We start from the raw sequence: 11,989 nt of genomic DNA, 5'->3' as shown, positions 1-11,989 counted from the left end.
ATACTTACATTATGATTCATAGCAGTAGCAAAATTACAGTTACAAAGTAGCAGTGAGAATAAGTGCAGGTCTCCACAACATGAAGAACTGTGTTAAATAATTGCATCATTAGAAGGGTGGAGGATGTACTGGTTAGTTTTTGTTTTGTTTTGTTTTTGTACTTGTCAGTTTTAACTGCCTCAGTCTAGAATTGGCTGGGAAGGGAGTCTCAAATGAGGAACTGTCCAGGTCACACTAGCATGTGGACATGTCTGGGAAGCAGGTTGTCTTGGTTATTAGTTAATATGGGGCCCAGCCTACTGTGGGTGGCACCATTCCCTAGGCAGGGGATCCTGAACTATATAAGAACAGAGAAAGTTAACTGAGTATAAGAACCAAACAAAAGACGTGTGCATTTGTTCACTCTCTGCCCTTGACTGGGGATGGGATGTTTTAATTTCCTGCCTTGACTTCCCCACAGTGTTAGACCTATCACCTGGAATTGTGAGCTAAAGAAACCCTCTCCTCACCTCAGTTGCTTTCTGTCACAGTGTTTTATCACAACATTAGAAAGAAAATTAGACCAGATAAACCTGGTCTTGCAAGTGTCAGGACTTCTAATTTATGTGTGTGTCTAGCTTGAAGTTCTACAGGTGGTTGTGAGCTCCCATGAGGGTTCTTGGAAGTCAGCACCAGTCTTCTGAGTAAACTCTCCAGTGTCTAAGAGTCCGTCTCGTTGTTGAGTGTAGAGGCGCGCAACCTTAACCTCAGCACATGCGAGGCAGAGGCAGGTGGATCTCTGTGAGTTTGAGGCCAACCTGGTCTACCTTGTAAGTTCCAAGCTATCCAGGGCTGCATAGTGAGACCCTGTCCTAAAAACAAAACAAAACAACAACAACAAAAAACCCTTTTATTTATTCTTCAACAAGCCCATGCATGTATGCAGTGTATCTTATTAATCATATCGACTCCAGCACCCACTCCTCCTGACACTCCCCTGACCCCTTCCCAACAAACCCTTCTCCTATTCTAATGCCCTCTTTATATTTATGATCCGGCTGGATCTGGTTAGTGCAACTTGCATGCTCATGAAAATGGAGCCGTGGGCAACCTACCAGCAGCCACATCCTAGAGGGAAAGTGAGTCTGCCTTTCCCAGAAGCCAGGAATGGCTCCTCAGCGGGGCTCAGGAGTCTCTCTCTCATTCTATTTATTCATTATTATTATGTGTATTTATGTGTGTACATGTTCATATTGTGTATATGTGTATGCATATATGTGTGTATGCATGAGTGTATGTATATGTGTGTATGTATGTATGTTGGTGTGTGTGTGTGTGTGTGTGTGTATATGTTTGTGTGGGATGGGGCACTAGTGCTACATCATGGGTCTGAAGTCAGAAACTCTTTATTGAGGATTCCAAGAATTGAACTAAGGTTGCCAGGGTTGCAAGATGTTAACCTACTGAGCCCTTCCTATGTTTAATTTTTTTTTAAAGATTTATTTATTATTATAGGTAAGTACACTGTAGCTGTCTTCAGACACACCAGAAAGAGGGCGTCAGATCTCATTACAGATGGTTGTGAACCACCATGTGGTTGCTGGGATTTGAACTCAGGACCTTTGGAAGAATAGTCAGTGCTCTTAACCACTGAGCCATCTCTCTAGCCCTCATATGTTTAATTTTTATGTGGTGTTGGAATGGAGCCTAGGATCTCATACATGCTAGACAAGCTCTTTATCATTAGATCATGCCCCCAGCCCCTCACTGGAGGATTCTAGGCAGGGGCTCTACCACTGAGCCACACCCCCAGCCCCTCCCTGGGGGATTCTAGGCAGGGGCTCTACCACTGAGCCACGCCCCCAGCCCCTCCCTGGGGGATCCTAGGCAGGGGCTCTACCACTGAGCCACGCCCCGAGTCCCTCCCTGGGGGATTCTAGGCAGGGGCTCTACCACTGAGCCACACCCCCAGCCCCTCCCTGGGGGATTCTAGGCAGGGGCTTTACTGCTGGGCCACGCCCCAGCCCTGAAAACTACTTTTGTGTTTTCACTGAGAGCATTTACCGAGGCTCTAGCATCATGCAGATGCTACATTCATACAGTACTTAATTATCACGAAAATTCTTTTGGTAAATGATGGCGCTGAGATTTGGAGAGGTTCTGTAACTTGGTCAAGCTCATGCAACTTCAGCAAAGTTTGAGTTCAGGTCTGTGTCTCTATTCAAACCTGTGCCCTTCCCCGTAGCAGCCAAGTGACCTGTTAGAACCCCTGTCCCTCCCAGCCGTCCGTGGGCATCTCCTCTTTCTCATCTGCCCTCTGCCAGGCTCGACCTCTGTCCCCTGCATCCTCTGGACCTGCCTCTCTCCATGTGCCAACAGGTTGGTGGTACGAAGACCGGTGTGGTACGATATGTTGGGGAGACGGACTTTGCCAAAGGCGAGTGGTGTGGTGTGGAGCTGGACGAGCCCCTTGGAAAGAACGATGGGGCGGTGGCAGGGACCAGGTATGAGAGCCTCTCCTGAGGACCGACCATCAGAAGGGGTGAAGATAGGGAGGCAGAGAAATCCTGGGCACGCTGTACCGGACATCATGATGTCTGTCAGGCTAGGCAGAGGGAACGCTCATCCCATTTGACAAGAGGACTAAGGCCAGAGGTCACTGTCCCAGGCAGGCACTGAGAGGCCCTCGCTTCTGTGTTCCCTTTGCCACACAGCGCTGGGGCTGAGTTAGGCAGAAGCCTCGGTCTCGAATTACCTGTGTCTCCTGAGTGATGCCAAAGAGCTGCAGGTGTCCTGCACTCTCATGCTCTGCCCCCTTCCTCTTTTACTGCGATAGCCTTATGTAGCTCCAGCTGGCTTCTAAATCTCTATGTAGCAGAAGCTGGCCTTGAACATCTTAGACTCTTAACACCATACCTCTCTCCTTCTGGATTCTTCTCTTGTGCAAGGCATCCCCATGGATAAGAGAGCCGGTTTGGGGGGGGGGGGTAGACCAGCAACAGCTAAGATTAAAGGCAGGGTACTCCAGATAGTTTGTAGGTTTTTAGAGCAGTGGGAGGCCCCACCTTCATTTTGTTGCTATATTTGTTACATGATGGACAGCAAATTTTGTAACAATGTTTCCAGAGCTGTCCACAGCTGTAAACTTTTGTCAGTCCCATCCCTGCCTCCACCTCTCAAATGCCGGTGTAGGTGTGTATTGCCATTCCTGGCTCTTCCATCTAGGAGACTTTCACCTTGGGGTGTGGCTGGCAGGGCCTGAGAAAGACTTGTGTCTTTTGGGCTCTGAGATGGATTAGGAAGCAGGGGAGACTCCAAGGAATGATGGCATCACTTACGCTCCCCAGGTACTTCCAGTGCCCACCCAAGTTCGGCCTCTTTGCACCAATCCACAAGGTCATCCGAATTGGCTTCCCGTCTACCAGTCCAGCAAAAGCCAAGAAGACCAAGCGTATGGCTATGGGTGTCTCCGCCTTGACCCACAGCCCCAGCAGTTCTTCCATCAGCTCTGTCAGCTCTGTGGCCTCCTCTGTTGGTGGCCGGCCCAGCCGTAGCGGCCTGGTAAGGATAGAACTGGGGAGTTTGAGAATTCTGATGTAGGTGTGAAGGTAGGATCAAGCCTCCCAGCTCGCTCTGGTTCCAGGCACCCCTCAGTTGGGGTTGAGGGGGGATGGTGGAGTGTGATCTCTTTATAGGAAAAATTGATCCATCTGTATTTTTTGTTATATATGTGACTAGTTTTCTTAGTTACCTTCCCTGGGTAAACAATGTGGTTTACATACAGACAGAGAATTTCAAAGGGCTGTCACATGGATCCTAGGTAAGAAAGAAGAGAAGAGGAGGCCACTTGGGTTTGGCAGAGGGACTTCATTCAGTATAGTTTGGTCCGTGGTGGAGCTGACCAAGACGAGGCAGCCCCGTTGAAGCCTGACTCTCAGCCATCATGTTGCCTTTGAGGATTAATCAGCAATGAATTTAGGGCCTCCTGGGCACTGACAGAGGACAAGACTTCCCATCCTGTGTTAGTGTATGTGAGACCAGTGGGAGCAAGCGGAGTATCAATACAATACACTCTCTTGAGTCCTGCCCATGCCTGTTCTCTGCAGCTCACAGAGACCTCTTCACGCTATGCCCGGAAGATCTCGGGCACCACAGCTCTGCAGGAGGCCCTGAAGGAGAAACAGCAGCACATCGAACAGCTGCTGGCTGAGCGGGACCTGGAGAGAGCCGAAGTCGCCAAGGCTACCAGCCACATCTGTGAGGTGGAGAAAGAAATCGCCCTGCTGAAGGCACAGCATGAGCAGGTGGGTGGCTAGCAGGTTCTGGGCTGCATGGGACCGGAAACGCTCCACACACTTGTGAAAGCCGGAAACTTATCATAACCTGCATAACCTGCATAACCTACAGCCAGCTCAGCAGCTTGGAAAGTGTCTCTGTTAGTGAACCTCTGTCAGTGGGCCTCTCTCAGGCAGCTTGTCCTGCTTGAGAGCTCTTTCCTGCTTATATAAGCTTAGGAGGAAGGGCCAGAGTGAGCCTTGTCAATTTCTAGGACTTCCTGAAGCTATTGAGTTGTTTATTTCCTGAGACTTAACAAGTTTCTCTACAAGATAGACTATTGTACTTACTTTTAGAACATCCTTCATTGTAACAGACTTCTCTCCAAGATAGGATTTCTTTGAGGGGTCCTATCTTTAAGGGTTTTACTGCTGTGAACAGACACCATGACCAAAGTAACTTTTTTGTTTTGTTTTGGTTTGGGTTTTTTGAGACAGGGTTTCTCCGTGTAGCCCTGGCTGTCCTGGAACTAACTCTGTAGACCAGGCTGGCCTTGAACTCAGAAATCCACCTGCCTCTGCCTCCCAAGTGCTGGGATTAAAGGCATGCGCCACCACTGCCTGGCCAAAACAACTCTTATAAAGGACATTTAATTGGGGCTGGCTTACAGGTTCAGAGGTTCAGTCCATTATCATCAAAGCAGGAGCATGGCAGCATCCAGGGAGACATGGTGCAGGGGAGCTGCTTCAGAACTTTTTGTTTGGAAGGCAAACAGGAGACAGCCAGCTTCCAGGCAGCTAGGAAGAGGGTCTTAAAGCCACACCCACAGTGACACGCCTACTCCAACAAGGCCACACCTCCAAATAGTGCCATTCCCTGGGTCATCCATATTCAAACCATCACAGACACATCTTGAGGGAAACCTATAACTACTTCTTAGCCCTTTGGCCTAGATCAAGTCAGGAGCTGGCCTTTAAACCTGTGCATCCTGCTTTTAAAATTCCAGCACCAGTGTTTTCTAGGTCAGAAACTGATTTCTGCTTTTTTTGTTTGGTTGTTTGGTTTGGTTGGGTTGGGTTGGGTTGGGGTGTTTGTTTTATTTTGTTTGTTGTTTTGTTCTCTCAGAACAGAGTCTCACTTTGTAGCCCAGGCTGGACTGAAGCTCACCCTGTTGTCTGGGCTAGCCTTAAACTTTTTACATTCCTGCCTCCTCCTAAGTGCTGGGTTTATAGGTGTGAGCCACTATATACTTGACTGACTTTTTTGTCTCTGTCTCCGTTCTTTTTTTTTTTAAAGATTTATTTATTATTATATCTAAGTATACTGTAGCTGTCTTCAGACACACCAGAAGAGGGCATCGGGTCCCATTACAGATGGTTGTGAGCCACCATGTGGTTGCTGGGATTTGAACTCAGGACCTCTGGAAGAGCAGTCAGTGCTCTTACCCGCTGAGCCATCTCACCAGCCCTCTGTCTCCCTTCTTATGTTTTTGTTTGTTTGAGACAGGGTTTCTCTGTGTAACCCTAACTGTTCTGGAACTCACTCTGTAAACCAGGCTAGACTCAGAGATCCACCCACTCTGCCTCCAGAGTATTGTGGTTAAAGGTATACACCACCACTGCCCATGAATTTTTTCTTTTTCTAAAAACTTCCGGTGCATTTTAATTTATTTATTTTCTGGAAGAGGATCATGTGTGCCACAGTGTGCACGGGAAGGTCAGAGGACAACTTGGGACATCGGTTCTCTCCGTCTGTCACATGGACCCCAGGGATTCAACTCTGGTCATCAGGCTTGGCATCTGTGCCCCCCTTCACTGTTTCTCTCTTTTCAGTAATAGTTGAAGTAGTGGGATTGAGGCCTGTGTAGCTCAGTGGCAGATCACTTGTCTCATGCATACAGGACCTTAGGTTCAGTTCCCAGCATCCTGAAATCAATCAATCAATCAATCAATCAATCAATCAAATTACAGTTTGTTGGAATTTACTACATGTGTGCAGATTCCTAACTGAAATGGTCATCTCTGGGTTAGGACTGCTCATGTTTCAGATAATGCTTTGGGGCACACGTACCTGTGAGATATATTTCAGAGAGAGAGGACTTTTACCCCAAGCCCAGGGTTTATTGAATGGAACACTTATCTCTCCTGTCCTTCTTTCTGTTGTTTGTATGAATGTCTTTTTGCAGTAATAGAAATCCATCCTCAGGGCTCGTGCATGCTAGGCCTGTGTTCCACTGTGGAGCCAAATTTCCCAGCCTCCTACCCCTTTTCTTTATTTCTTTCTTTCTTTTTTTTTTTTTTGGCTTTTTGAGACAGGGTTTCTCTGAGTAGCCCTGGCTGTCCTGGAACTCACTTTGTAGACCAGGCTGGCCTCGAACTCAGAAATCCACCTGCCTCTGCCTCCCAAGTGCTGGGATTAAAGGCATGCGCCACCACCGCCCGGCCTTCTTTCTTTCTTGAAACAGAGTCTTACTATGTAGCACAGGCTAGTCAAACTCAAGAGCTCTCCTGCCCCCAGCCCCACCCCGTCTCTTCAAGTGCCAAGATTACAGGGCTGTGCCACTATACCTGGCTTACTGCTTGTCTCTTGTATGAGGTTCTGTTCTGTTCCCTGTGCCCATTGGTGAGCTAGGTGGCCTTCCCTGGGTACTTGGATTAATACAGGTCACAACAGAGTTGGGAATGTAGTTCAGCAGTTGAGTTCTTGCACGGAGTCTCCTAGTGAGGGGCTGGGGGTGTGGCTCAGTGGTAGAGCCCCTGCCTAGAATCTCCCAGTGAGAGGGCTGGGGGCGTGGCTCAGTGGTAGAGCCCCTGCCTAGAATCTCCCAGTGAGGGGGCTGGGGGCGTGGCTCAGTGGGAGAGCACCTGCCTAGAATCTCCCAGTGAGGGGCTGGGGGCGTGGCTCAGTGGGAGAGCACCTGCCTAGAATCTCCCAGTGAGGGGCTGGGGGCATGGCTTAACATTAGAGTACCTGCCTAACATATACAAGGCCCTGGGTTTGATCCCTAGCATTAAAACAAAAGAAAACAAAACAACTATCATAAAGCCAAGCTTATATCCACACTCAGAGGAGCCTAGCATCCCCTTCCCTAGTAGGGTCTCTGCATCCTTCCCTCCTGAGTCCCCTCTATTCATGTCTGGATCACTAGCCGTGCCTGGTGGCCATCAGGGAACAGGGAACTGGGACTCCTCTACCTCCCCTGCTTCTGTCCTGTCCCCAAGAGAGCCTGGAGTTGACTTGCCCCTGTCCTGGCCTTGCTCTGGGTCAGTATGTTGCAGAAGCCGAGGAGAAGCTGCAGCGGGCACGGTTGCTGGTGGAAAACGTGAGGAAAGAGAAGGTGGATCTGTCCAATCAGCTGGAGGAGGAGAGGAGGTACGTGGTAGGCATCTGCCGGGCCAGGGGGCGTCATCTTGGAGCCCAGTGAAGGAGTGCGGAGAAACTGAGCATGGCAGCAGAGACAGACATGTCTATAATCCTAGCACTTGGAACTGAAGCAGGAGGGTCAGTAGTTCCAGCCTAGCCTGGCTATGTACCGAGCTCAATTTCAGCCTGGGCAACCTAGCACAACAGCCTTCAAATAAAAAATAAACCAACAAAAATGGGGTTGGGGCTATAGCTCACTTAGTAGAGTGTTTACTTAGGACACACAAAGCTCTGGGTTTGAATCCCAGCACTACATAAACTGGGAATGATGTTATCTCAACATTCAGAAGGGAGAAGCAGGATGATTGGGAGTTCAGGATCATCATCAGCTGTACAATAAGTATGAGAGCAGCCTGGGCTACATGAGACCCTGTCTCTTCTGAGAGGGAGGAAGGGACAGATGGATGGACAGACAGACAGATTTTTTTTTTTTTAACAGCAAGGGCTTGGACTAGGTATGATGACTCATGTTTATAAGCCCAGCACTAAAAAGTAAAAAGACTGAGGCAGGGGAATTGCTCACAGTTTGAAGATAGCTAGCCTGGTCTACATAGCAGGTTTTGTGCCAGGTAGATCTATATAACAAGTTGTTATCTAAACCTCTCCCCTTCTAAATACAGGACTGGTCCATAGCTCACTGCTAGGGTGTCTGTTGAGCTTACATGGGGCTGAATTTAATCCCTAGGTAGGAATTGTGGCCTTGGGTTACTTTTTAAAAAAAAAAAAAGTTTGTGTGTGTGTGTGTGTGTGTGTGTGTGTTCACTCATGTGTGCATATGTATGCAGGCGTCCCTGGTCTGGAGGCCAGAGGACTGTTAGATTCCCCTAGAGCTGAAGTTACAGGCAGTTGTGAGCCACCTGATGTGGGTTCTAGGGACCGAACTGAGGTCTCTGGAAGAACAGCAAGTACTCCTCGGCTGCCGCTGTGGGTTCCGGTTGTGGGTTCCGGTTGTACCCTCTTCCCTTGGTGGCTGTGTTACTCTGGATCACTACCTGGTCTGTGGACTTTGGTTCTGTCTGTAACATGGGTCATCTCTCAGAGCAGGCAGGCACTGCTGCCATGTTATTATAGGTGGAGAAGCTGAGCGCTCAGGATCACTGGGAAGAGACTCCATGGGGTACACTGCTCCATTCTGCCCTCCTTGATGATGTGCCCATCTGATCTGTTCTTCTCTTGTGTGTGTGTGTGCGTGTGTGTGTGTGTGTATGCGTGTGTGCAAGCTCATATTGCGCATGCCCATGGTATGTGTGTGGGTGCATATGCACGTTTGTGTGGAAGATCAGAGATCAAACTTATATGTTGTCTTCATGTGCCATATGTTCCTGAATAAAGTAATCTAGGCAAGAATAAAGTAGTCAAGGCCGACTGTCCAGTGAGCCCCAGGGGATCTCCAGTCTCTGCCTTCCCAAAGCTGGAATTGTAGATGTGTATGCCGCAATGACCAGCGCTTTTGTTTTTGTTTATTTGTTTGATTTGAGGCAGGGTCTCTCTACATAGTCCTGGTTGTCCTGGAACTCACAATACAGACCAGGATGTCCTCAAACTCACAGACATCTGCCTGCCTCTGCCTCCTAGGATTAAAGGCATGTGCCACTGTGCCAGGCGCTGGTCCTATTCTCAATGAAGAGAACTGATAGAATGGATGAGTGTGTATGTATTTGCGCGTATGTACATACATACATGTGTGTGCGTGCGTGCATGCAGATTAGATGGGAGGTATTACAGGCTATGATCCAGGTAGTCCATCAATGTCTATCTCATTACAAAAAGGCCAGAAAGCTGGTGGTTGTTTAGGCTATGCGCCTGCATGTAGTCCCAGTGTGGTGCTGGAGTCCCAGAGGACTCCTGGAATGCTGCTGGTCTTCAGTCTGTGCTGGAACCCTGAGGAAGTAGGTCCTAACTCAGGTGAAGGAATGCCTCACCAGTGGGATAGATGAACTTGCCAGCAAGGAGGGCAAGCAGCAGGCAAAGCCCCAAAGCTTCCTTCTTCCATGTCCTCTGACATGGGCTGCCACCAAAAGACGTGGCCCAGAAACAGACTGGGTCCTGCCACGTTAGTGATCTGGACAAGAGAACGTCTCACAGGCATGCCCAGTGGCAAGATAAAGTCACGTTGACCACTGAGTTAGCCATCACACCTGGCAAGTACTTCACTGAAGGGATTTTTCTCTCAGTCTCCAGTTTTAATTCTGTTTACCCATGAGACGGGGTCTTCATACGCACTTCCGACTGGCCTCCAATTCACAACTATTCAGCCTCAGCCTCCTGAATGCTGGGATAACAGGCGTGTACCATGCCACCTGGCATGCCTGTCAATTAAAAACAATTTTTTTTTTGACATGTAATTGTTAGGGGGACATATGCGTGAATGTCAAAACACAGTTTGGGAGCATGGGTTCCTTCTACTGTGTGAGTCCTGGGGATCGAACTCGGGTCTCTGGGCTTGGCAGTAACCACTTTGCTAAGCCATCTTGCTGGCCCATCCTTCAGTTTTTGAGACTGTCCAGGGATGGATTAGAAATTCTCACACTCCTGATTTCCTAGAAAAGCCCTTAACCAAGGTCAGGGACAGGAGCCCACTGATGCAGACTCGGAGACCCCTGGGAAGATGCAGACATGTTTGTCCGTTCCTCAGCCCCTACCAGACACACGGGCCCAGGCTTCTGGGTCTCCCACTGGATACAGAGCTGGATACAGAACTGGTCCTTCGCCTCCTTCCCGAAAGATGCCGATTTCTGTATGGGCCTTTCTTCCCCCATGCTGGCGGCAGCCCCCAATCTTGACACCCCCATTTGCATCTGTTTTGGGCAGTCAGCCAAGTCCCAGCAGTTACTGTCTCACTGAGGGAAATGAGGGTTTATTTATATCTGCGTGAGATGGTAGTCCTGGCCCACACATCTGGTTCCCATGGTGATGCATCTCAGGCCAGAAAACAAAAACAAGTCTTTTAAGGCACCATGAGGCGGGAGACAGCTCATTGGCAAAGTGCCTGCCGTGCAAGGGCCTGGGTTCAGGTCCCTGGCAATGTGACTGGCATGGTCACACAGGTCTGGAACCCCAGCACAGGCTGTGAAGGCCCTACAGATCCCCAGAGCTCCCTGGCCAGGCAGTCTATCCAGCTAGGATCACCAGGTTCAGTGAGACACACTGCCTCAAAAGGTGAACCCCAGGCACGGTGGCATAAACCTTTTACCCCAGCACCGGGAAGGCAGAAGCAGGTGGATCTCTGTTCACTCAGGGCCAGTCCAGTCTACACAGAGTTCCAGGCTAGGCAGGGCTATATAGTGAGACCTTGTCTCCACCCCCACCCCCACAAAACAAACTAAAACAACACTAACAAGAGCCCGCCACAACAAAAAAGAAGGGGAGTGTAATAGAGGAAGAAGTCACCCTGTTGTAGCTCTGGGGGATGGCTTCTGGAATTAAGAATACTTTTGTCACAAACATGAGGACCTGTGTTCAAATCTCCGGCACCCACATAGAGATAGGTATGGCTATATGCCAGTAATCCTGGCGTGGGACGGCTGGGGCAGAGTCAGGAGGATTGCTAGGACTCCCTGGCCTCCAGTCTAGCTTCAGGTTCATCAAGACATCTTGTCTCAAGGAAATAAGGCAGAGAGTAATAGGGTAAGATACTCAGTGTCCCTTTTCTGGCCTCTGTATGTGAGTGTATATGCACATGTGTGCATGTGTGTGTATACACACACACCTTCAAACTAGCCTGCCTCATGCACTCACGTGCATATATACACACATAAATACACAAACACACTATCAAACTGTGGCCTCCTACACTCACACATTCATTCACACATTGTGAATGCTCAAACAATTTTTTTAAATTTGTTTTTTCAAGACAGGATTTCTCTGTACAGCCCTGGCTGTCCTGGAACTCACTCTGTAGACCAGGCTGTCCTCGAACTCAGAAATCCTCCTACCTCTGCCTCCCAAGTGCTGGGATTAAAGGCATGCACCACCACTGCCCGGCAACATTTTATTTTTTTCCAATTTGAAATAAGGCATCATGGCAACTGTGTTCACCGAGGGCCTGGGTGCAGGTCCTGGCTTTAGCACCTCAGTTGCCTCATAGGTATACTACCATAAGCTGTAGTGAACCCCAATTGTTAATGACAGTATGAGGTAGGGCCGTGTCCAGGTAGTTCCTGGCTCTGTGGTTCAATCTTGGTCCCTAAGATCTTCTGACACCTCCATCGTCTGTGCCATAACTGGCCTGGTACACATCCACTGGCCTTTGTGCATATACATCCTGTGTGTGTGTGTGTGTGTGTGTGTGTGTGTGTGTGTGTGTGTG

General features: G+C 49.0%; 1 protein-coding gene across 2 annotated transcripts in view; it reads left to right on the top strand.

The window, feature by feature from the left end:
- The window catches only part of Clip2 (CAP-Gly domain containing linker protein 2), a 65,041-nt gene that overhangs the window by 31,625 nt on the left and 21,427 nt on the right, over positions 1–11,989 (top strand). For both annotated transcript variants that reach the window (XM_031338149.1, XM_031338148.1), the window contains exons 4-7: positions 2,359–2,483; positions 3,327–3,540; positions 4,086–4,283; positions 7,523–7,626. In XM_031338149.1, the coding sequence (XP_031194009.1) occupies positions 2,359–2,483; positions 3,327–3,540; positions 4,086–4,283; positions 7,523–7,626 (641 nt within the window). The remainder of the gene's footprint in view (positions 1–2,358; positions 2,484–3,326; positions 3,541–4,085; positions 4,284–7,522; positions 7,627–11,989) is intronic.

This window comes from Mastomys coucha, unplaced genomic scaffold (genome assembly GCF_008632895.1).
Source record: "Mastomys coucha isolate ucsf_1 unplaced genomic scaffold, UCSF_Mcou_1 pScaffold22, whole genome shotgun sequence".
Lineage (NCBI taxonomy): Eukaryota > Metazoa > Chordata > Mammalia > Rodentia > Muridae > Mastomys > Mastomys coucha.
Note: the sequence above shows the minus strand (reverse complement) of the source record. Positions and strands in the feature narration are given on the sequence as shown.